Genomic DNA, 26,571 nt, shown 5'->3' on the forward strand with positions numbered 1-26,571 from the left:
GACCAATATGCTGGAGCTTTTCTTCTATGTTTTTTTTCTAGTAGTTTTACAGTTTCAGGTCTTATGTTTAAGTCTTTAATCCATCTTGAGTTTTATTATTATTATTATTTTTTTGAGACAGGGTTTCACTGTTGTCCAGGCTGGAGTACAGTGGTAGAATCACAGCTCACTGCATCCTCAACCTCCCGGGTTCAAGCAGTCCTCCTGCCTCATCCCCACAAATAGCTGGGATTACAGGTGCACACCACCACACCCTGCTAATTTTTTTATTTTTTGTAGAGATGGTTTTGCCATGTTGCCTGGGCTGGTCTCAAATTCCTGCGCTCAAGAGATCTGCCCACCTCGGCCTCCTAAAGTGCTAGGATTACAGGTGTGAGCCGCTGCACCTGGCTTTGAGTTGATTTTTGTATGTGGTGTGAGATAAGGGTCCAGTTGCAGTTTTCTGCATGTGGATATCCAATTTACCAAAATTTATAAAGAAACTGTCCTTTCCCCATTGTGTGTTCTTGGTACCTTTGTAAAATATCAATTAACCATAAATAGTTGAGTTTATTTCTGTGCTCCTGTTCCAGTGTGAGTGTTTTTATGCCAGTACCATGCTGTTACAACAACTTTATAACATGTTTTGAACTCAGGGAATATAATGCCTCCAGCGATTTTTTTTTTTTTTTTTTTTTTTGGCTCAAGATTGCTTTGGCTGTTTGGGGTCTTTTGTGGTTCCACTTGAATTTTAGAATTTTTTTCTTCTATTTCTGTGAAAACTGGCATTGGAACTTGAGATTACACAGAATCTGTAGCTTTCTTGGGTAGTGTAGACATTTTAACAATATTCTTCTAATCCATGAACATAGGATATCATTCCATTTATTTTTATCTTCAATTTCTTTATCAATCTTTTATTGTCCTCAGTATACAGGTCTTTCATCTCTTTGGTTAAATTTACTCCTGACTTTTTTTTTTTTTGGTGGTATTGTAAATGGGATTGTTTTCCTATTAATTTCTCTTTCAGATAGTTTTTAGTGTACAGAAATGCTACTGATATTTGTATGTTGTTTTTGTTTTTGTTTTTTTTTTTTTTTTGAGACAGAGTCTTGCTCTGTTGCCCGGGTTGGAGTACAGTGGTATGATCGTGGCTCACTGCAACCTCCACCTCCTGGGTTCAAGTGATTCTCCTGCCTCAGCCTCCCGAGCAGCTAGGACTACAGGCGTGCACCACCACACCTGGCTAATTTTTGTATTTTTAGTAGAGATGGGGTTTCACCATGTTGGCTAGGCTGGTCTCGAACCCCTGACCTCAAGTGATCTGCCTGCCTCGGCCTCCCAAAGTGCCCTCCTTGGCCTCCCATGCCAGGCCTTATACCTAACATTTAAAGAAGAAGTAATATCAACCCTTCTCAAACTCTTCCTGAAAATTGAAGAGGAGAGAATACTTCCAAACTCATTTTACAAGGCCAGCACTGCCCTTATGCCAAAGGCAAACAAGGGCACTATAAGAAACCTACAAGCCAGGCTGGGTGTGGTGGCTCACGCCTGTAATCCCAGCACTTTGAGAAGCCAAGGCGGGTGGATCACCTGAGGTCAGGAGTTCGAGACCAGCCTGGCCAACATGGTGAAACCCCATCTCTACTAAAAATACAAAAATTAGCCAGGTGTGGTGGTGCATGCTTGTGGTCCCAGCTACTCAGGAGGCTGAGGCAGGAGAATCACTTGAACCTGGGAGGCAGAGGTTTCAGTGAGCCTCAGTCGTGCCACTGCACTCTAGCCTGGGTGATAGAGTGAGATTCTGTCTCAAAACAAACAAGCAGAAATCCTCGACCAAACATTAGCAAACCAAATTCAACAGCACTTTAAAAAGTTTTTTCACCATGTTCAAGCATGATTTATCCCTGTGATACAAGAATGGTTCAACATACATAAATCAATAAGTGTGATACACCATATTGACAAAATGAAGGACAAAAACCACATGATCATCTCAGTAGTTGCAGAAAAAGCATTTAACAAAATTCAGTATTCTCTTGTGATTAAAAACTCTCAACAATTAGGCATAAAAGGAATGTACCTCAACACAATAAAAGCCATATATGAAAAGCCCACAGATAACATCATACTTTTTTTTTTTTTGAGATGGAGTCTTGCTCTGTCATCCAGGCTGGATTGCAGTGGTGTGATCTCAGCTCATTGCAATCTCTGCTTCCTGGGTTCAAGTGATTCTTCTGCCTCCACCTCCCAAGTAGGTGGGACTATAGGCATGCGCCACCACACCCCAGCTAATTTTTCTATATTTAGTGGAGACGAGGTTTCACCGTGTTGGCCAGGCTGGTCTTGAACTCCTGGCCTCAAGTGATCTGCCTGCATCTGCCTCCCAAAGTGCTGGAATTATAGGTGGGAGCCACCACATTGGGCTGCTGTTTTTTTTTTTTTTTTTTTAAAACGTGGGCATTTGTTGCTGTAGACTTCCCTCTTTTCACGACTGCTTTTGCTGCATCCCTTAAGTTTTGATATGTTGCGTTTCCATTTTTGTCTGTCTCAAGACATTTTAAATTTTCCTTTTAATTTCTTCTTTGACCCATTAGTTGTTCAGGAGCGTGTTGTTTAATTTCCATATATTTGTGAATTTTCCATGTTTCCTCCTATTATTGATTTCTAGTTTCATACCATGTGGTCAGAAGGGACACTTGATATGATTCAGTCTTCTTAAATTTGGTAAGACTTGTTTTGTGGACTAACATGTGGTCTATCCTGGAGAATGTTTCATGTATAATTGAGAAGAATTTATATTCTGTTTGCTACTAGAATCTTCTTTATGTCTAGGATTAGAAGCAATTTATTAGGCTGATGGAACTATAGGGTTTTTGTTTAAGTTTTTAAACTTTTTATGATACAAAATGGGAGAAAAAAGCTAGGTTTTTTATAGTATTAAATGATGCACAGAGATTGTGCATTTACATTTAGAACTCTTTTAAGAATTTCAGAGCGTAAGCATGAATGAGGCTTGTTAAAAGAAAAACCTTAGACAAATTAAATTTAACAGTTTAATTGAACAAAGAACTGTTTGTGAATTCGGCAGCCCCCTGAACTAGAATAGGTTAAGAGAGACTCTGGAGCTAATGCATGGTTGAAGATTGATGGACAGGAAAAGGGAAGTGACATACAGAAAATGGAAATGAGGTACAGAAACAGCAGGATTAGTTATAGCTCGGTGTTTGTCTTATTTGAACACAATTTGAACAGTTGACCTCCTGTGATTGACTAAGACTTGGTGATTGGCACAAGAGTAGGTTGTGGTCTGTTTACACATCTAGTTAGGTTACAGTTCACTGTGTATGGAGCAACCTTTAGCCCAAACTTAGGATATGGAAGGAGGTAGCTTTAGGCTAAACCTAATTTAACATGCTCTACTGATGTCATGAGATTAAAAAAAAAAGAGCCATGTTCCCTGTGTTCTTTTCTCATGAATATAGTTTAATATAGACTATTAGACCATTCATTCAAAGATACTGGCTTCCTATGTGTATTGTACTTATTTTTCCAAAGGGCTCGCAATGGGTACTCATTTTTGGCAGCCTCCCTCGTTACAGGACATCCCTTCAAAGTTACCCATTGACCAAATTCCATTTTGTAATCTGCAGTTATAAACTGGTCTTACTAGTGTAAGGATAAACTGCATTCCAAGAAACTGAGTCACAGTAATAAAGGAATCCACAGCTGTTTCCCCAGATTTGTAAATTTTCTTGGATTTTGGTGAACTCATAAATAGGATCTTTAGTTCTCCAGCAAAAAAGATTATGAAAACTATTTGTTGGCTTTAGTACCTGGGAGAGTGTGTTAGAGAGTTCAATGTGGAGTGAATATTATCAACTCTTGCAAAAAGAGTTATGTTGTGGCCGGGCGCGGTGGCTCAAGCCTGTAATTCCAGCACTTTGGGAGGCCGAGACGGGCGGATCACGAGGTCAGGAGATCGAGACCATCCTGGCTAACACAGTGAAACCCCGTCTCTACTAAAAATACAAAAAATTAGCCGGGCGTGGTGGCGGCGCCTGTAGTCCCAGCTACTCGGGAGGCTGAGGCAGGAGAATGGCGTAAACCCGGGAGGCGGAGCTTGCAGTGAGCCGAGATCGCGCCACTGCACTCCAGCCTGGGCGACAGAGCGAGACTCCGCCTCAAAAAAAAAAAAAAAAAAAAAAAAAAAAAAGAGTTATGTTGTTAATTATGGCATGAGCTTAATATCCATTTAATTTTATATCAAAATGCATTTTCCTGGCCCTGAGAGTTTTTCTGCACTGAATTCGGAATTGAAGTACAGTTGACCCTTGAACAACATGGGGATTAGGGGTATCAACCATCAGCCCTCCACACATTCAGAAATCCACATAATACTTTTGACTCCCCAAAAGCTTAACTGCTAATAGCCTACTGTGGACCAGAAGCTGTACTGGCAACATAAACTATCACTTTTTTTTTTATATGTGATATGTATTATATACTGTATTCTTACAATAAAGTCAGCTGGGGAATAGAAAATGTTATTAAGAAAATCATCTGGGGCACAGTGGCTTACGCCTATAATCCCAGCTCTTTGGGAGGCCAAGGCAGGCAGATCACCTGAGGTCAGGAGTTTGAGACCAGCCTGGTCAATATGGCGAAACTCTGTCTCTAATAAAAACACAAAAATTAGCTGGCGTGGTGGTGCGTACCTGTAATCCCAGCTACATGGGAGGCTGAGGCGGGAGAATTGCTTGAACCCAGAAGGTGGAGGTTGCAGTGAGCCAAGATCGCACCACTGCACTGCAGCCTGGTCAACAGAGGGAGACTCCATCTCAAAAAACAGAACAAAAAAGAAAATGTTATTAAGAAAATCATAAGGAAGATAAAAATATATTTACTATGTATTAAGTGGAAGTGGATCATTATAAAGCTGTTTATCCTCCTCATCTTCATGTTGAATAGGCTCCTGAAGAGAAAGAGGAGGTGTTGGTCTTGCTGTCTGTCTCGGGTGGCAGAGGCAGAAGAAAATCCATGTCTGATAGACCCACGCGGTTCAAACCCATGTTGTTCAAAGGCCAGCTGTATATTCTTCCTATGAGTATTTTAATTAAGAAATTTGTTTTTAAACTGACTTACTTATGTTTTACAAATTTGCTTGCTAGAAATTTCAGCTAATAAAAACTCCACACCATACCTGCCATTATTTATTCCAAATCGTTAGCCTGTTTGGTCTGTTGAATTTCTCTGATTTTGATTTTTAATTTCTGGGCAAATGGCTTTCCCACAGTTGGCAACACACACACACACACACATATTTATATATGTGTGTATATATACATATATTTATGTATTAAATGTATATATATATTTTATATGTGTGTGTATATATACACACATACATAAATATACACACATGTGTACTTTTATGTATCTTTTCCTGCTGCTTGAATCAGCATACAACGTACATTTTTTTTAATGAAATATTGCACATACAGGGAAATAGGATAGCACATAGTATTCTCCTATTTTTCCATATTTGCATGGGAAATGGAGAGGGGTACAGTTGCACTTTCCATATTTCCTTTTTGTCATATTTGTGTGAGCTTTCTTTTTAACTACAGATACAGTTGAAGTCCACTTTGTACCTCCTCTAATCACAGAGGCAAATATATAATCTTCTTGTCCTTGATTTTATACTTTTACTACAAATGTATTTTGTCCCTAAACGTTTATTACATACGCATTTTGTCCCTAAACATTTATTACATATGCATTTTGCCCCTAAACAGTATGTAAAACTAGCCATTCATGGTGACTCACGCCTGTAATCCTAGAACTTTGGAAGACCAAGGTGGGAGGATCACTTGAGCCCAGGAGTTCGAGACCAGCCTGGGCAATATGGCGAGACCTCGTCCCTATAAAAAATCCAAAAATTAGCCTGACGTGGTGTGTGCCTGTAGTCCCAGCTACCTGGGAGGCTGAGGTGGGAGGATCTCGTGGGCCCAGGATGTCCAAGCCACAGTGAACTGAGATCCCACCACGCGCCACTGCACTCCAGCCTGGGCAACAGAGCAAGACACCGTTTCCCTACCACCATCCCCCTCACCAGCCCCCTACCCCCCAGCGCCAACAAAGAAAATACTACAGTTGTTTGGTGTAGTTAAAGATTCTACATACATATATATTACCTGCAACCCACTTTTTCCATTCAATATTAAGTCCTTAAGAGTCACCTACATTTACTTTTTTTTTTTTTTTGAGATGGAGTTTTGCTTGTTGCCCAAGCTGGAGTGCAGTGGCATGATCTCGGCTCACTGCACCCTCCACCTCCTGGGTTCGAGCAATCCTCCTGCCTGAGCCTCCCGAGTAGCTGGGATTACAGGCATGCACCACCATGCCTGGCTATACCTTTTTTTTTTTTAAAAGACAGGGTCTTGGGATGGGCACTGTGGCTCATACCTGTAATCCCAGCACTTTGGGAGGCCCAGACAGGCAGATCACCTGAGGTCAGGAGTTTAGACTAGCCTGGCCAACATGGTGAAATCCTGTCTCTATGAAAAACACAAAATTAGCTGGGCATGGTGGTGCGCACCTGTAATCCCAGCTACTTGGGAGGCTGAGGCAGGAGAATCGCTTGAACCCAGGAGGCTGAGGTTGCAGTGAGCTGCAATCTCGCCGTTGCACTCCAACCTGGGCAACAAGAGCGAAACTCCGTCTCAAAAAAAAAAAAAAAAAAAAGAAAAGAAAAAAAGAGACAGGGTCTTAGTCCATTGATTAGGCTGGCCTTGAACTCCTAGGCTCAAGCCATCCTCCTGCCTCAGCCTATCGAGTAGCTGGGACTACAGGCATGCACCACTGTGCCTGGCACACATTCACTTTTGTAAATATAATGTATGAATTAGCATTTCACTGTGTGAAATTACCACCATTTGTTCATTGTCTATTTATGGACATTTGGTACGAGTCCCCATTTATCACATTATTTCAGTGCTTCTTAATATTTGACCGTGATTTTTGCCAGTTTGCCTGTGTGGACCAGCATTTCACCATGATTTAAATTTTTGCTTCCCTGATTACAATGGTGAGGTTGACCGTTCTTTTTCTTTTTTTTTTTTCGAGACAGAGTCTCACCCTATTGCCCAGGCTGGACTGTAGTGGCGCAATCTTGGCTCACTGCAACCTCCGCCTCCCAGGTCCAAGCAATTCCTCTACGTCAGCCTCCCAGGTAGCTAGGAGTACAGGTGTGTACTACCATGTGCAGCTGACATTTGTATTTTTTTTTTTTTTTGAGATGGAGTCTCACTCTGTCGCCCAGGCTGGAGTGCAGTGGTGCTATCTGGGCTTACTGCAACCTCCACCTCCCAGACTCAAGTGATTCTCCAGTCTCAGCCTCCAGAGTAACTGGGATTACAGGTGCATGCCACCATGCACGGCTAATTTTTTGTATTTTAGTAGAGACAGGGTTTCACTGTGTTGCTCAGGCTGGTCACAGACTCCTGAGCTCAGGCAATCCACCTGCCTCGACCTCCCAAAGTGCTAGGATTACAGGCCTGAGCCACCAAACCTGGCCTAACTTTTGTATATTTTTAGTAGAGATGGGGTTTCACCAAGTTGCCCAGGCTAGTCTCGAACTCCTTACCTCAAGTGATCTGCCCACCTTGGCCTCCCTAAGCGCTGGGATTACAGGTGTAAGCCACTGCACCCAGCCCTGTATACACATTTCAATACATCATGTAATATATACATATAATTTGTATTAGTCAATTAAAAAAATAAGAAAATCAAAAGAACCACTGCAAAAAAGGAAAAAGATTATGGCTTTTGAATTTCTCCCTTCAAAGCGACATACACATTTAGAGAGACTAAGAGCTTCTTCTGAATTTGGGAGGTGGAGTGACATACTTTTATTTTTATTATACTTTAAGTTCTGGGGTATGTGTGCAGAACGTGCAGGTTTGTTACATAGGTATACACGTGCCATGGTGGTTTGCTGCACCCATCAGCCCGTCATCTACGCTAGGTATTTCTCCTAATGCTATCCCTCCCCTAGCCCCCCACCCCACAACAGGCTCCGGTGTGTGATGTTCCCCTCCCTGTGTTCATGTGTTCTTATTGTTCAACTTCCACTTCTGAGTGAGAACATGCAGTATTTGGTTTTCTGCTCTTGCGTTAGTTTGCTGAGAATGATGGTTTCCAGATTCATCCATGTCCCTGCAAAGGACATGAACTCATCCTTTTTTATGACTGCATAGTATTCCATGGTGTGTATGTGCCACATTTTCTTTATCCAGTCTATAATTGATGGGCATTTGGGTTGATTCCAATCTTTGCTATTGTGAATAGTGCTGCAATAAACATATGTGTGCATGTGACTTTATACTGGAATGATTTATAATCCTTTGGGTATATACCCAGTAATGGGATCGCTGGGTCAAATGGTATTTCTTGTTCTAGATCCTTGAGGAATCGCCACACCATCTTCCACAATGGTTGAACCAATTTACACTCCCACCAACATAGTAAAAGTGTTCGTTATTTCTCCACATCCTCTCCAGCATCTGTTGTTTCCTGACTTTTTAATGATTGCCATTCTAACTGGCGTGAGATGGTATCACATTGTGGTTTTGATTTGCATTTCTCTAATGACCAGTGATGAGGAACTTTTTTTCATGTTTGTTGACTGCATACATGTCTTCTTTTGAGAAGTGTCTGTCCGTATCCTTTGCCCACTTTTTGATGGGGTTGTTTGATTTTTTTTCTTGTAAATTTGGCTAACTTCTTCATAGAGTCTGAATATTAACCCTTTGTCAGATGGATAGATTGCAAAAATTTTCTTCCATTCTGTAGGTTGCCTGTTCACTCTGATGATAGTTTCTTTTGCTGTGTGGAAGCCCTTTAGTTTAATTAGATTCCATTTGTCAATTTTGGCTTTTGTTGCCATTGCTTTTGGTGTTTTAGTCATGAAGTCTTTGCCCATTCCTGTGTCCTGAATGCTATTGCCTAGGTTTTTTTACTAGGGTTTTTATGCTTTTAGGTCTTTTTTTTTTTTTTTTTTTTGAGATGGAGTCTTGTTCTGTCGCCCAGGCTGGAGTGCAGTGGCATGATCTTGGCTTACTGCAACCTCCACCTCCCAGATTCACGCGATTCTCCTGCCTCAGCCTCCTGAGTAGCTGGGATTACAGGTGCACACCACCACACCCGGCTAATTTTTTGTGTATTTTTAGTAGAGACAGGGTTTCACTGTGTTGGCCAGACTGGTCTCTAACTCCTGACCTCGTGATCCACCCGCCTCAGCCTCCCAAAGTGCTGCGATTACAGGTGTGAGCCACCGTGCCTTTAGGTCTTACGTTTAAGACTTTAATCCATCTTGAGTTAATTTTTGTATAAGGTGTAAGGAAGGGGTCCAGTTTCAGTTTTCTGCATATGGCTAGCCAGTTTTCCCAGCACCATTTATTAAGTAGGGAATCCTTTCCCCAGTGCTGTTTTTGTCAGGTTTGTCAAAGATCAGATGGTTGTAGATGTGTGGTGTTATTTCTGAGGCCTCTGTTCTGTTCCCTTGGTCTATATATCTGTTTTGGTACCAGTACCATGCTATTTGGGTTACTGTAGTCTTGTAATATAGTTTGAAGTCAGGTAGCGTGATGCCTCTAGCTTTGTTCTTTTTGCTTAGGATTGTCATGGCTATGCAGTCTCTTTTTTTCGGTTCCATATGAGATTTAAAGTAGTTTTTTCTAATTCTGTGAAGAAAGTCAGTGGTAGCTTGATGGGGATAGCATTGAATCTATAAATTACTTGTGGCAGTATGGCCATTTTCACAACATCAATTCTTCCTATCCATGAGCATGAAATGTTTTTCCATTTGTTTGTGTCCTCTCTTATTTCCTTGAGTAGTGGTTTGTAGTTCTCCCCCTTGTAAGTTGTATTCCTGGGTATTTTTTTCTCTTTGTAGCAATTGTGAATGAGAGTTCACTCATGATTTGGCTCTCTGTTTATTATTGGTGTATAGGAATGCTTGTGATTTTTGCACATTGATTTTGTATCCTGAGACTGCTGAAGTTGCCTTACATCCCAGGGATGATGCCACCTTGATCATGCTGGATAAGCTTTTTGATGTGCTGCTGGATTCGGCTTGCCAGGATTTTATTGAGGATTTTCACATCGATGTTCATCAGGGATATTGGCATGAAATTTTCTTTTTTTATTGTGTCTGTGCCAGGCTTTGGTATCAGGATGATGCTGGCCTCATAAAATGAGTTAGAGAGGATTCCCTCTTTTTCTATTGTTTGGAATAGTTTCAGAAGGAATGGTACCAGCTCCTCTTTGTACCTCTGGTAGAATTCGGCTGTGAATCCATCTGGCCCTGGACTTTTTTTGGTTGGTACACTATTAGCTACTGCCTCAATTTCAGAACTTGTTGTTGGTCTATTCAGGGATTCAACAACTTCTTTGTTTAGACTTGGGAGGGTGTATGTGTCCAGGAATTTATCCATTTCTTCTAGATTTTCTAGTTTATTCACGTAGAGGTGTTTATAGTATTCTCTGATGGTAGTTTGTATTTCTGTGGGATCAGTGGTGATATCCCCTTTATCATTTTTTATTGCATCTATTTGATTATTCTCTCTTTTCTTCTTTATTAGTCTGGCTAGCGGTCTATCTATTTTGTTGATCTGTTCAAAAAATCAGCTCCTGGATTCATTGATTTTTTTGGAGGGTTTTTCATGTCTCTATCTCTTTCAGTTCTGCTCTGATCTTAGTTATTTCTTTTTTTTTTTTTTTTTTTTTTTTTTTTGAGCCGGAGTCTTGCTCTGTCACCCAGGCTAGAGTGCAGTGGCCAGATCTCAGCTCACTGCAAGCTCCGCCTCCCGGGTTCACGCCATTCTCCTGCCTCAGCCTCCGGAGTAGCTGGGACTACAGGCGCCCGCCACCTCGCCCGGCTAGTTTTTTGTATTTTTTAGTAGAGACGGGGTTTCACCGTGTTAGCCAGGATGGTCTCGATCTCCTGACCTCGTGATCCGCCCGTCTCGGCCTCCCAAAGTGCTGGGATTACAGGCTTGAGCCACCGCGCCCGGCCTGATCTTAGTTATTTCTTGTCTTCTGCTAGCTTTTCTAGCTTTTGAATTTGTTTGCTCTTGCTTCTCTAGTTCTTTTTTTTTCACCAGTTGTCAAATGATCCTTTGTTGAAGTATTTTCCTTTGTGCTTAACTGGCTGCGCATTCCATAGCACCACTGTTGATGTCATCTATGATGTCATGAGGGTGGCGGCCATCAGCATTACAGCCCACGGACTGGGCAGTCCCCAGGATCTCTTTAATGGTTCCAGAGAGTTCTCTGGCTAAGGATCGGTGCCACATCTGTCGAGCAATGTTGACAGTCTCATCATAAGTGATATTACCACTGTGTTTAATGTTCTTCTGTTTCTTTCTGTCTCTTGGTTGTTCATTGAGAGCTTTGATGATCAGGGCAGAGGCAGAAGGCACCACTTCAATCTGGGACTGTCTGTTCTGAATGGTCAGTTTCACTGTAATCCTTAGGCCCTTCCAGTCACCCGTTGCCTTGGCAATGTCATCACCATCCTTTTTTGGAGACAGACCCAGAGGGCCGATCTTGGGGGCCAGGGCAGAAGTGGCACTGACTTCGCCTCTGGTGCACCTCAGGTATACGACTTTGATCTCACTGGGGTCGAACTTCGGCGGCATGGTGGAGGCAGCTGGTGTCGGATGAACGCGGATTCGGGACGACCGAAGAAAGTTGCACCTTGGCCTCCTCTGAGCCAAAAGCTGAGAGCTGTCTAGTTCTTTTAATTGTGATGTTAGGGTGTCGATTTCAGATCTTTCCTGCTTTCTCTTGTGGGCATTTAATGCTATAAATTTCCCTGTAAACATTGCTTTAGATGTGTCCCAGAGATTCTGGTACATTGTGTCTTTGTTCTCATTGGTTTCAAAGAACTTATTTATTTCTGCCTTAATTTAGTTGTTTACGCAGTAGTCATTCAGGAGCAAGTTGTTCAGTTTCCATGTAGTTGTACAGTTTTGAGTGAGTTTCTTAAGGAGATTGCTGGCAAGATGGCCAAATAGGAACAGCTGCGGTCTGCAGCTCCCAGCGAGATCGTTGCGGAAGATGGGTGATTTCTGCATTTCCACCTGAGGTATCTGATTCATCTCACTGGGACTGGTTGGACAGTGGGTGCAGCCCCCAGAGGGCGAGCCAAAGCAGAGTAGGGTGTCGCCTTACCCTGGAAGCACAAGGAGTCAGGGAACTCCCTCCCCTAGCCAAGGGAAGCACTAAGGGACTGTGCCGTGAGGAACACTGCACTCCAGCATAGATACTGCGCCTTTCCCATGGTCTTCACTTTTTTTTTTTTTTTTTTTTTAAAGACAGGGTCTTGCTCTGTCACCCAGGTTGGAGTACAGTGGCGCGATCTCGACTCCCTGCAACCTCCGCCTCCCGGGTTCAAGCAATTCTCCTGTCTCAGCCTCCTGGGATTACAGGTGCGTACCACCATGCCCAGCTAATTTTTGTATTTTTAGTAGAGACGGGTTTCACCATGTTGGCCAGGCTGGTCTCGAACTCCTGACCTCGTGATCCTCCCGCCTCAGCTTCCCAAAGTACTGGAGTTACAGGCGTGAGCCACCATGCCTGGCCGAGTGACATACATTTTTAGCTCTATTAAGAAAGAGTTCAAACTAAGAGTCTTTGATCTGCTAGGATTTCTAACATGTGAACTCTACGTGCTTTCTGTAATTCTACCAGATGTAGCCAAATTGTTCATAGTGAATCCATCAATTTCTAACTAGCTTTAGTTACAGATCTCTTGCCTCCTATTATTATACAGGATGGATTTTCAGATGCAGGTGTTCTTTTGATTTGTGGTTTGCCCATTTCCCTCCAAGAAGTTGTCAAAAATGGCCTGAACTGGTGGAACCTTTACCATAGTTTATGCTGAGATAGTATTATTATGCCAGTCAGTAAGTTAAACAAATGCAAGACTTTGAAGACTCTGACCTAGTTAGTTTAGACTTTAGAGTGAAAAAAGCTGAAATGAAATAGAGGAAGAGTATTAAGGAAGAAGCGTATAGCTTGGGGAAAAAGATATTTATTTTTTCATTCTGTTTATTGTATTCTTTTTTTCTCTCTCTCTCTCTTTTTTTTTTTTTATCTCCTCTTTGACCCACATATTATCCAAAAGTATTTTGTTTAGTTTGGCGATTATCCTGCTATGTTTCCATTATTGATTTCTAGTTTGATTTCATTGTGGCCATAGATTACATTTTACAAAATTTCAGTTCTTTTAAATTTAAGGTTTGTTTTTATGGCCCAGGATATGATCTATCTTGGTGTATGTTCTGTGGGAACTTGAAAAGAAATTGTGTTCTGTTGTTGGGTGGAAGTGTTTCTAAACCTAAATGTTACTGGTTGATGTTATTGTTTAGTTCTTTTATATCATTGCTGATTTTCTGCCTAGTTGTTCTAGTCATTGTTAAGAGGGAAGTGTTGAAGTCTCCATCTGTAATTGTAGGTTTGTCTATTTCTCCTTTCAGTTCTATCAGCTTTTGCTTCATATGTTTTGTGGCCCTAAATGCATGCACACCTCAGATTAACATTCTTGGCTGAGTGCCATCATTGCTTACGCCTATAATTCTAGCACTTTGGGAGGCCGAGGGGGGTGGGTCGCTTGAGCTGGGGATTTTGAGACTAGCCTGGGTAACATGGTGAAACCCCATCTCTACCAAAAATACAAAAACTAGCCAGACATGGTGCTGTGTGCCTGTGGTCCTAGCTACGCAGGAGACTGAGGTGGGAGGGTCACTTAAATTTGGGGAGGTTGAGGCTGCAGCGAGCTGAGATTGTGCCACTGCATTCCAGCCTGGTGACAGAGTGAGACCCTGTATTAAAAAAAAAAAAAAAAAAAAAAATCCTCTGCACTCTATTTATTCAGCCCTCCCTACCCACAACTCATAGTTCTTGGCCAATTTCTTTTTTTTTTTTTTGAGACAGGGTCTCTGTCTAGTGTCCAGGTTGGAGTGCAATGACTAGATCTCAGCTTATTGCAACCACTACTTCCTGGGTTCAAGTGATACTTCTGCTTCAGCCTCCCAAGTAGCTGGGGCCACAGGCGTAAGCCACCACTCCTGGCTAATTTTTGTATTTTTTGTAGAGACAGTGTTTCACCATATTGCCCAGGCTGATCTCGAACTCCCGAGCTCAAATGATCCTCCTACCTCAGCCTCCTAAAGTGCTGAGATTAGAGGTGTGAGCCACTCCACCCAGCCTAGATAACTTCTTTTTTAAATTTATTTTTGGAGGCCGGGCGCGGTGGCTCAAGCCTGTAATCCCAGCACTTTGGGAGGCCGAGACGGGCGGATCACGAGGTCAGGAGATCGAGACCATCCTGGCTAACACGGTGAAACCCCGTCTCTACTAAAAAAAATACAAAAAACTAGCCGGGCGCGGTGGCGGGCGCCTGTAGTCCCAACTACTCGGGAGGCTGAGGCAGGAGAATGGCGTGAACCCGGGAGGCGGAGCTTGCAGTGAGCTGAGATCCGGCCACTGCACTCCAGCCTGGGCGGCAGAGCGAGACTCCGTCTCAAAAAAAAAAAAAAATAAAATAAAAAAATAAATAAATAAATAAATTTATTTTTGTTTTTTGAGACAGTCTCGCTCTGTGGCCCGGGTTGGAGTGCAGTGGCATGATCTCGGCTCACTGCAACCTCCGCTTCCCGGGTTCACGCCATTTTCCTGCCTCAGCCTCCCGAATAGCTGGGACTAGAGGTGCCCGCCACCACTCCCGGCTAATTTTTGTATTTTTAGTAGAGACAGGTTTTCACCATGTTAGCCAGGATGGTCTCGATCTCCTGACCTTGTGATCCGCTCACTTCGGCCTCCCAAAGTGCTGGGATTACAGGCGGGAACCCCCGCGCCTGGCCTTTTTTTTTTCTTTTCTTTTTGGAGAAAGAGTCTCACTCTTGTTGCCCAGGCTGGAGTGCAATAGTGTAATCTCGGCTCACTGCAACCTCTGCCTCTGCGTTCAAGTGATTCTCCTGTCTCAGCCTCCTGAGTAGCTGGGATTACAGGTGCATGCCACCATGCTCGGCTAATTTTTGTAGTTTGAGTAGAGATGGGGTTTCACCATGTTGGCCAGGCTGGTCTTGAACTCCTGACCTCAAGTGATCCACCCGCCTCGGTCTCCTAAAGTGCTGGGATTACAGGCATGAGCCACCGCACCTGGCCGACAGTTTTGTTCTTGAACAAAACTTGAACAGTTTGTTCCTGAAAAATACTGTGTCATTTCTTTCTCCCACCATTTTCTACTGTGTTCTGATTGATTTCCTCTTATAGGTAGAATGTCACTTATTTTATGCTGGCTATTTTCAAGATTTTTTTGTCTTTAGTTTTCAGAAAATTAATTATAATGTCTTGGCATGGATTTCTTTGGGTTTATCCTTTTCAGAGTTTGCTCAGCTTCTTGAATCTGTGGGTTGTCTCTTGGGGAATTTTGAGTCATTTCTTTGAGGGCTTTTTTAGTCCCACCTTTTTTCTCCTCTCCTTCGGCAGCTCTGATGACATGAATGTTAGTTTTCTTTGTTATAGTTCCCTAAGGTCCTGTTCAATTTTGTACAATTTGTTTGTTCTGTTGCTCAGATTGGGTAATATGTATTGTTCCACTTTCTAGTTTACTGCTTCTTTCCTCTCTCTCCTCCATTCTCCTGTTGAGTCCATCCACTGAGTTGTTTTTTTTTTTTTTTTGGTTATTGTGCCCTAAATTTTCCATTTGGTTCTTCTTCATATCTTCTGTATTCTGAGACTTTGCATTTCTTTGCTGAGTGCGGTAGGCAGAATGGCCCTCCAAAGATGTCCATGTCATAATCCCTGGAACTGCGAATATGTTACTCTGTGTGGCAAAAGAAACTTTAAAAATGTGCTTGAGGATTTGAACAGGGAGATTAGCTTGGATTGCCTGGTGGGTGCAATCTAATTACATGGGTCCTTAAAATAGAGAACCTTTCCTGCTTGTGGTTAGAGGAAGATGCGACAGAAAGGCACAGAGATGTAATGTTGCTGGCTTTGAAGATGGAGGAAGAGGGCCACATGCCAAGGAACGTGGGTAGGAGCTGGAAGGAGTGAGGAAATAGATTCTCCCTTAGGGTCTCTAGAAAGTAACAGCCTTGTGGACAAACTGATTTAGCCCAGTTAGGACCCATGTCAGACTTCTGACCTACAGCTAACAAATCTGCATTAAGCTGGTGAATTTGTGGTGATTTGTCATGGCAGCAATAGGAAACTAGTACACTGAAGCTACTTTATTTGTTTCAGGGATGTTCATAATTGCTCATTGAAACATTTTCATCATGGCTGCTTTAAAATCTTTGTCAAATTATTCTAACATGTCATTTTGGTGTTGGCATTTTTTTTTCATTCAGTTCTTGGTATGAATGATTTTTTTTTTTTGAGACAGAGTCTTGCTCTGTCACCCAGGCTGGAGTGCAGTGGCCGGATCTCAGCTCACTGCAAGCTCCGCCTCCCGGGTTTATGCCAGGTATGAATGATTTTTTATTGAAATGCAGACATTTTTATATTGTTATGAGCCTTTTATTTTTTGTTGCAAAAACATAAAAATAGTCTATAACAACATGAAAAATATGAAAATGTCTGGGTCTCAATCTGTCATTCAGGCTGGAGTGCAGTGGCTTGCTCTTGGCTCACTGCAACCCCCACCTCCCATGCTCAAGCGATTCTCCTACCTCAGCCTCCCGAGTAGCTGGGATCACAGGCGTGTGCCAGCATGCCCAGCTAATTTTTGTATTTTTTGTAGAGACAGGGTTTTACCATATTGCCCAGGCTGGTCTCGAACTCCTGGGTTTGGCCCACTTTGGCCTCCCAAAGTGCTGGGATTACACTCATGAGCCACCATGCCCAGCCCATGATGAGACTATATCTTATTTAAACCTAGTTTTACCTGGCTTGCTCTGACAGCATTCTGGCAAAGAAAGCCGGGTTGCTTCCTTGTGACTGCCAGATACAAGTAGAAGTCCAAGTTCTCCTGTCAGCCTCCTTGACACCAGAAAGGGGGTGATCCTTGCTGTTGGTGGGCAGTTGTGAGAATCAGCCCTCCAGACGGTCTGTACTGACACTGGGAGGGATTGGGAGTGTCTCATTTCTGCCAGCAGGGATGAAAGGCCTGGTTCCTTACTTGGCCTTTCTTGTTCCTTCTCTGATACCACCCCAGTGGGTGCACTGTACTGCCTCATTTTATGCTTCTGAGGATGGAAGTGGTAGACTCCCTGCTTGTTCTTTGTTGGTGTGGATATGGGTAGGGCCAGTTTTTTTTTTTTTTTTTTTTTTTTTTGTGGTGTGTGGCTGGGATAGTGGTTTTTGTCTAGGTTTTCTGTCTTCTTAGGCTGCCCCTGTCCTAGGTCTTTGGCTAGCGAGGCTTTTGTTGTGGCTTTACACTTTGTCTGTGCCACTTGGCTTTTTTAAGTTGCCCCTTCTTTAGCATCAAGTCTGATATATGAGTCAAAAAGAAAACTTAGGGAACTTACCACTGTCTTTCCTCTGGTCCCAAGGTCCTTTAGTCAGTTTGACTTATTGTCACCTTTCAGTCTTATTTTTGTTTTATATAGAACGTCCAGGGTTTTTAGTTATACTGAGTGGGAGGAATAGGAGAGAAGATGCCTACTTTGTCTTACCAGAAGTGGAAGTCTGTCTAAAGACCACTTACTTAAATTTTTTTTTGAGATGGAGTCTTGCTCTGTCACCCAGGCTGGAGTGGCGTGGTGTGATTTCGGCTCACTGCAACCTCTGCCTCCTGGGTTCAAGTAGCTGGGATTACACAGGCATGTGCCACCACACCTGGCTAATTCTGTATAATAAGAGATGGGGTTTCGCCATGTTGGCCAGGCTGGTCTTGAACTCCTGACCTCAGGTGATCTGCCTGCCTTGGCCTCCTAGTGCTGGGATTACAGGCGTGAGCCACCGCACCCTGACCTGGGACCACGTTTTTTTTTTTTTTTTTATTTGCAGTGAGCCCAGAGTAGCCAGGACCACTTTTTAAAGCAGATTTTCTCCTAGGTTTTTGGACTACATATTGGCAGATTTTTTTCCAGCACACATTTTCAATAAAGGTATACTCCTACGTGGGTTCCAGTTTTATGTGGGTTTTCAGTTCAATCCTGGTATGAGTGAGTCCCAGGGCCTATCTCCTGTCTCCACACAGGTTTTAAAACCTAAGTCCCTGGAATGTTGAGACTATCGAACTCCCCTTAATGGGGTGTGGCACCTGCCACTCCACAACCAGGAGAGCATCGGCTTCAGCTCATGTGACTACTAGAATAGTTTGTCTCTCAAGTGCACTTAGCTATGAATTTAATCAGATAAGATGCTTGTAGTATTTTACTTAGCATTTCTAGGTATTTAAACAATTTAGGCTGGGCACGGTGACTCATGCCTGTAACCCCAGCACTTTGTGGGGCTGAGGCGGGCAGATCAGCTGAGGTCAGGAGTTTGAGACCAGCCTGGCCAACATGGTGAAATCATGTGTCTACTAAAAATACAAAAATTAGCTGGGCATGGTGGCGGGCGCCTGTAATCCCAGCTACTTGGGAGGCTGAGGCAAGAACTGCTTGAACCTGGGAGGCGGAGGTTGCAGTGAGCCGAGACCGCGCCATTGCACTCCAGCCTGGGGGACAAGAACGAAACTTTGTCTCAATTAAAAAAAAAAAAATTTAATTTAGGCTGGGTATGGTGATTCGTGCCTATACTCCCAGAACTTTGGAAGACTGAGGTGGGAGGACAGCTTGAAGGCAGGAGTTCAAGAGCAGTCTGGGCAACATAGCAAGATTTCATCTCTACAAAAAATTTTAAAATTAGCTGGGCATGGTGGCATGCACTTTAGTCCTAGTTACTGGGGAGACTGAGGCAGGAAGATTGTTTGAGCTCAGGAGTTTTGAGGCTGTAGTGAGCTATAATTGAGCCACTGCACTCCAGCCTGGGCAACAGAGTAAGACCCTGTTTCATAAATAAATCAATACATTTACCACTGTAATTATCTTTTTTAAAATTTTTTTTGAGATAGGGTCTTGCTCTGTTGCCCAGGCTGGGGTACAGTGGCACTATCACGGCTCACTGTAGCTTCAGCCTCCCAGGCTCAAGCAATTCTCCCACCTCTGCCTCCTGCATAGCTGGGACCACAGGTGTGCACCACACTGGGCTAATTTTTTGCAGAGACAGGGTTTTGCCATATAGCCCAGGCTGATCTCAAACTCCTGGGCTGAAGCGATTTGCCTGCCTCAGCCTCCCAAAGTGCTGGGATTACAGGTGTGATTTAATCATCTTAAAGTGTACAATTCGTTGGCATTAAGTATACATTGTTGTGCAGCTATCATCACTATCCATTTCCAGGACTGTTCATCATCTCAAACAGAAACTCTCTTCTGGGTGTTTTTAACAGGTTTTTTTTTTTTTTTTTTTTTTTTTTTTGAGAGGGAGTCTGGCTCTGTCGCCCAGCCTGGAGTGCAGTGGCCGGATCTCGGCTCACTGCAAGCTCCGCCTCCCGGGTTTACGCCATTCTCCTGCCTCAGCCTCCCGAGTAGCTGGGACTACAGACGCCCGCCACCTCGCTCGGCTATTTTTTTTTTTTTGTATTTTTTTACTAGAGACGGGGTTTCACCGGGTTAGCCAGGATGGTCTCGATCTCCTGACCTCGTGATCCGCCCGTCTCGGCCTCCCAAAGTGCTGGGATTACAGGCTTGAGCCACCGTGCCCGGCCAACAGGTTTTTAGGTTATTTGCTTCCTCCTGGTGAAGTGGAGGTAGAAAGACATTTCACGCAGAAAGCACAGCAAGTCAGAGGGCATAGTCTTACAAGAGTCCCAATATCCAGAAACAATAGAGTCCAGTGTGCAGGAACTAATACATAGGTGATATGGTGCAAGGTGATAGATGAGGCCTGCAGAACAGTGTCAGATCATGCAGGACAAGATAAATCCCATTGTAGGTGATGGGGAAAAGAATTTTACAAATAAGTTGAGACGAGGTGCAGTGGCTCATGCCTCTAATCCAGCACTTTGGGAGGCCGAGGCCGGTGGATCACTTGAGGTCAGGAGTTCGAGATCAGCCTGGTCAATATGGTGAAACCCTGTCTCTACTAAAAATACAAAAAATTAGCTGGATGTGGTGGCACATGGCTGTAATCCCAGCCACTCGGGAGGCTGAGGCAGGAGAATCACTTGAACCCAGGAGGTGGAGGTTGCAGTGAGCCAAGATCATGCCACTGCACTCCAGCCTGGGCAACGCAGCCAAGACCCCATCTCAAAGAAAAAAAAAAACAAAAGAAAGAAAAAAAAAGAAAAAATTAAGGTAATGTCTTATTTTAACTCAGTCTGAGAAATGGTAAATAAATTGTAAATTTTATGACTGACTTGCAGATTGAATAATTTCATAGTTGGTCAGAAATAGTTCCTTAGTGTTAATTGTGTAGAAGAAAAGCTAACATAAAAATTGCTTGTTATTAACATTAAAAAATGAAGAATACTGACCGGGCACAGTGGCTCACACCTGTAAATCCCAGCACTTTGGGAGTTCAAGGCAGGCAGATCACTTTGAGCTCAGGAGTTCAAGACTAGTCTGGGCAACACAGCAAGACCTTGTCTCTATTCTAAAAAAATTAAAATTTTATTTAAAAAAAATGAAGATTAAGTAATCAGATAATTTACTATTAAAATGTAATTGTATTTTCAGAATTGTCTTGATATTTAAATGCTATTAAGTAAACTTTTCTAAGAAATTTAATTATGGCATATAAAATTATACAAATATACCAAAAGTTACAGTTGTAGATATATTCATGTGAAGAATCTAGAAAACTGATAATCTCAAACTACATGAGAAAGATGGATACACTTCCACGTAAATTAATTAAATAATAATGCAGTATCTTCAGGATTTTAAGGAAACAGAGGGAAGGTTCTCTCTCCCGCCTACCAAAAAGTCCTAGAGAATAGGGAAGACACCTGCCTTTTGCATCCTCAAAAGGAAAAGTAGGCTACAAAACTGAAGCCCCCTGTATGTCTTCCATACCTAAGAAATATCTCCTTTTATGTGTATATATGCATAAAAACTTCAGTTTCCAGAGTGTTTCTCAACTACTTAAGTGTATTCCAAACTTTCTCTCCTCCTCTTTTTAATGAGAATCCATGCACATCATGTTACTGTTTTTGATGAGCTGGATCTGACTCCTCAAGGGTTTGGGCAGAAAAAGCAGCAAATTACTGCTATAGAGACTCAGGTACAACAAAACGTTGGTTCCTATGGTCTGTTTGTATCACGTGCAAAAGTCCGAATCTGATTGTAAAGATTACAGAATTCCAGATTTCTTGAAAAAATGTTATTTTATTTGTACAGTTAAAAAGTTGTACATAGAAACTTATAATACAGTTCTGTAAAGCTGAAAGAACTGTCAGGGAAAAGGGAGGGTGTTACTTTTTTTGATTGATCATCAAGGAAGTTAGAGGAATAAAAACACAGTAAAAGGTTTAAAACATTAAGGAACATTTTCCAGGTACAAATTTTATAAATACAAAACAAATTCACAAATTACTTTCAATACTAAATAAATATCTCGTTAACAAACTTGGACTTAATACCTGCAGCCAGCACTGGTACAGCACTTCAAGGATATGAGATTGGATTCATTCATGTATAGTGTTGAAAGAATGTACTCATTAAACAATTAAGACATAAACACCTTTTCTAAACTGTGCTATAGCAGAAGACTCATCCATGTAGATAACTCTCCCTTAATACCACAACTTTACAAAAAATCATCAATAACAAAATAAGTCATGGGTGAAAAAATATTTTCCAAGATCTCTGGACACATGAATGATCTCAAAAATGTACAACAACCTCTGTAAACCAGTACTGTATCCAATACATCTATCAAACTTACTAGATACTGAACAAAACTGTAGCAAAGGACATCTTTCCTACATTCTCCTGAGTGCTTAATATTAAAACTGAGAATACAGTGCAGGCCACACTTTCATGTGGTCGATCAGCTGTTATTGCTTTATACATATATGTCTGCTTTAGAGCATGATTTAATGTTCCATTTTCATGAACAATTTGTTTTTCTTCAAATATATCCTTTAGAAGGACAAACTTAGATTCGTGACTTTTTCGCAGCCGGTGGTGTGCTAACTTGGTCCACATTACTGGGTGTGATGTGGAGTCCAAGCTTTTGAGCCTGAATATGAAAAAATGCTTGAAGTCTAGTTCCAGCTTTTGCCTCACTTGTGTTACGAGGGTTGTATTCAAAGCAGTTCGAAAACATTAACTCAATATCATCAATAAACTCAGCTAGAAAGGGAAAGAGAGCAAAAAAGATTAGAATGAAACTACATAAATTGCAATAAATATAATTATTGTATCATATCTGGAAATCTTAATAAAATGGAAGCCCACTTTTTTCTTTAGAAAGAGAAGACTCTGGCTAGGCATGGTGGCTCACATCTGTAATCCCAGCACTTGGGAGGCTGAGGCAGGAGGATCACTTGAGCTCAGGAGTTCAAGACCATCCTGGGCAATATAGCAAAACCCCATCTCTACAAAAAACAGAAAAATTAGCCAGTTGTGGTGGTTCAAGCCTGTAATCCCAGGACTTTGGGAGGCCGAGGCGGGAGGATCATTTGAGGTCAGGAGTTCGAGACCAGCCTGGGCAAGACAGTGAAACTGCATCTCTACAAAAAATTAGCCAGGCATGCCAGGCACAGTGGCTCATGCCTGTAATCCCAGCACTTTGGGAGGCCGAGGCAGACAGATCACCTGAGGTCCAGGAGTTCGACAACAGCCTGGCCAACATGGTAAAACCCCATCTCTACTAAAAATACAAAAATAGCCAGGCGTGGTGGCAGGCATCTGTAATCCCAGCTACTCGGGAGACTGAGGCAGAAGAATCACTTGAACCTGGGAGGCAGAGGTTGCAGTGAGCCTAGACTGCGCCACTGCACTCCAGCCTGGGCCACAGAGCAAGACTCCATCTCAAAAAAAAAAAAAAGGAGAGGCATGGTGGCCTGCACCTGAGGTCCCAGCTACTTGGGAAGCTGAGGTGGGAGGACAGCTTGAGTCTGTGGGCTCAAGGCTGCAGTGAACCAAAATTTTGCCTCTGCACTCCAGCCTGGGCAACAGAGTGAGACCTGTCTCAAAAAAAAAAAAAAAAAAAAAAAGAAGAAAAGAAAAAAGATTCTGAAACAAGGTAGCAGAACTGAGGCTTAAAACTGTTTAACTGTAAATACTTAAAAATTGTTTTATTGAAACTATCCAATTATGTGATCATATACATTATGTGATTATAAAGAACTTCTTTGAGTAAGATCAGATCTATAAAATATCTTTAACTTACTTGATCCTAATCCACCTTTCATCCCCACATACACTAATAAGTACTTGTGGAACCTCATGGGATGCCATCTACACAACTGCATCAAGACACATCCTTTTAATAAGAGAAAAACAGCCTCTACCTCTTTAAACAAAAATAAGTATCAAAGATGCTATAACAGAATGCCTTAGAAAAATAAATATCAAAGAAAAACAAATTACTTACATGCTATTTTATATTCACATTTATTCACTTTTTCACGAATTATATTTAAGGCAATGGGCTTTTTGATGATGTCATAGTAGTCTGGGACCTGTAAAATAATTCAAATATCTCTCTCCACACAGAAAACTTAACTGGAAAGAAGTGTTCAAATAACTAAAAAAGCAACTCAATATTAACCTCTGAATACTAGTGGTCTGCTAAAATCACGTAATATATTTTCAATAAATACCATATTGTAGAAGCCTATGTGATATCATTAAAAATGTTAACAATTTATTGTGAAATGAAAAAATGATCTTGCTCATGGCTCTCTCCCTTCTATGTAGATATATAGATATATATACACACACATGTCTATATAAGTATGTCTATAGATCTCTTTCTATATATCTGTGTGTGTGTATGTATATATATATACATACACACACACACACACACCATTGTCGCCTGTGACCAAAAGAAAAAAAAATTTTTCAATGCGCATTACTGCATTTAAGTAATTTAGGACAAAAATTACCCAGGCAAAATGAGTCAAACTAAGATTTAATTTTTTTATGCTATTCAATAGTAATTAATCCTTCTCATTCTTGCTCTAGAAATCTCAAAGTAGAATTCTGATGATGTCACTTCTTCATTCAGAAACCTTTACCTCACACTGGTGAGTGAGGCCCTTTATAATACATTTGTGTGTCTGAGACTTTCTAACCCAGCCTCATTCAAACCATCCACCATTCACCATATTCTCATTTCTGGGTGTCTACCGTATAATATATTCCTTTTTCCCTGAAACATCCTTACTCCATTTCTTACTGTTGAAATTCTATCTTTCTTCAATGACCCGTTCCAAATAGTTCTCCTTAAAAAGCGTTCTAATTATTATTTTGTCCCTCTGAAATACTCAAATCAATCTCTGTCCTCTCTACTTCTGTAATACCATGGTAACTTCTATTACAGGACCATAACACTGTTCTATCTTTGCTATATAACAGATCACATTCTGCCATATATATATAACCTAACTACAACACCATCTCATATCCTTCAGTTTGATTACGCCATCACTGTTACCTAAGAATACCTATCTTTTTTATTTTTCCTTTGGAGACAGGGTCTTGCCCTGTCACCCAGGCTGGAGTGTGGTGGTGGTATCTTGGCTCATTGCAACCTCCACCTTCCAAGCTCAAGTGATCCTCCTGCCTCAGATTCCCAAGTAGCTGAGACTAAAGTCATGCACCACCACACACAGCTAATTTTGTGTGTGTGTGTGTGTGTTTTTTGTAGAGTCAAGGTTTGACCATGTTGGCTAGGCTGGTCTCAAACTCCTGGGCTCAAGCGATCCACCTGCCTCAGCCTCCTAAACTGGTTTTTTTTTTTTTGAGACGGAGTCTCACTCTTGTCACCCAGGCTGGAGCGCAGTGGCACAATCTTGGGTCACTGCAAGCTCCGCCTCCCGGGTTCATGACATTCTCCTGCCTCAGCCTCCCAAGTAGCTGGACTATAGGTGCCCGCCACCACACCTGGCTACTTTTTTGTTTTTTTAGTAGAGATGGGGAGTTTCACCATGTTAGCCAGGATGGTCTCTATCTCTTGGCCTCGTGATCCACCCGCCTCAGCCTCCCAAAGTGCTGGGATTATAGGTGTGAGCCATTGCGCCCAGCCCCAAACTATTGAGATTACAGGTGTGACACATGCACCCAGACAGAATACCTATTTTTTTTTTTTTTTGAGACAGAGTCTTGCCCAGGCTGGGGTGCAATGGTGTGATCTTGACTCACTGCAACTTCTGCCTCCTGGGTTCAAGCGATTCTGCCTCAGCCTCCTGAGTAGCTGCGATTACAGGCATGCACCACCATGCTCAGCTAATTTTTGCATTTTTAGTAGAGATGGGGTTTCGCTATGTTGGCAAGGCTGGCTCCTGACCTTAGATGATCTACCCCCTTGGCCTCCCAAATTGTTGGGATTACAGGCGTGAGCCACTACACCTGGCCCAGAATACCTTTTATATCAGTGTTTCTCAAAATGTGCTCTCTGGACCAGGACCATCAGCATCATCTGGGGACTTGCCAGAAATCCAAGTGTCAGACATCATTCCAGACCTAATGAATCAAAAACTCTGGGGCTCAGGAATCTATGTTTTAGCAAGCCCTCCAAATGATTCTGATGCATGCAGTAGTTTGAGAACCACTGCTTTACATAAGAAAAATATGATTAATGGTACTCAATTAACTCTATTCATATTCATTACATAGAACAAAAACATTGAGGTCATTGTAACACACCATCATTATTTATAAAGAATCAGTCATGGCTGACTTATTACATGGTGGCTCACGCCTGTAATCCCAGCACTTTGGGAGGCTGAGACGCATGGATTACCTGAGGGTAGGAGTTCGAGACCAGCCTGGCCAACATGGTGAAACCTATCTCTACTAAAAATACAAAAATTAGCCAGGTGTGGTGGCAGGTGCCTGTAATTCCAGCTACTCGGGAGGCTGAGGCAGGAGAATTGCTTGAACCCAGAAGGCGGAGGTTGTAGTGAGCCGAGACCACGCCATTGCACTCCAACTGGACAACAAGAGCAAGACTCCATCTCAAAAAAAAAAAAAAAAAAAAAAAGGCTGGGTGCGCTGGCTCATGCCTGTAACCTCAGCACTTTGGGAGGCCGAGACGGGCAGACCACCTGAGGTCAGGAGTTCGAGAACAGCCTGGCCAACATGGTGAAACCCCGTCTCTAATAAAAATACAAAAATTAGCTGGGTGTGGTGGCAGGCCCCTGTAATCCCAGCTACTCGGGAGGCTGAGGCAAGAGAATCGCTTGAACCCGGGAAGCGGAGGTTGCATTGAGCCGAGATCACGCCATTGCACTCCAGCCAGGGGACAAAAGCAAGACTTCATCTCCAAAAAAAAAAAAAAAAAAAAAGAATCAGTCACAAAATTAGAAGGGACTGAGCTAACTCTATTGTTTTCTTTTCTTTTCTTTTTTTT

At 42.3% G+C, this 26,571-nt stretch overlaps 1 protein-coding gene and 1 pseudogene across 3 annotated transcripts in view; both read right to left on the reverse strand.

Moving 5' to 3' along the window:
* Window positions 1-11,147: 11,147 nt before the first annotated feature.
* LOC112629285 lies at window positions 11,148-11,766 on the reverse strand (annotated as a pseudogene). Its single transcript, XR_003120564.1, has one exon. The product of XR_003120564.1 is annotated as a 60S ribosomal protein L12 pseudogene (transcript).
* Window positions 11,767-21,355: 9,589 nt separating this feature from the next.
* The window catches only part of BAZ1A (bromodomain adjacent to zinc finger domain 1A), a 129,423-nt gene continuing 124,207 nt past the window's right edge, over window positions 21,356-26,571 (reverse strand). For both annotated transcript variants that reach the window (XM_025392486.1, XM_025392485.1), the window contains 2 exons: window positions 23,587-23,674; window positions 21,356-22,340 (listed from right to left, as the gene is read on the reverse strand). In XM_025392486.1, the coding sequence (XP_025248271.1) occupies window positions 22,144-22,340; window positions 23,587-23,674 (285 nt within the window). In that variant the 3' untranslated portion in view covers window positions 21,356-22,143. The remainder of the gene's footprint in view (window positions 22,341-23,586; window positions 23,675-26,571) is intronic.

Source organism: Theropithecus gelada, chromosome 7b (genome assembly GCF_003255815.1).
Source record: "Theropithecus gelada isolate Dixy chromosome 7b, Tgel_1.0, whole genome shotgun sequence".
In the NCBI taxonomy this organism is placed as follows: Eukaryota; Metazoa; Chordata; class Mammalia; order Primates; family Cercopithecidae; genus Theropithecus; species Theropithecus gelada.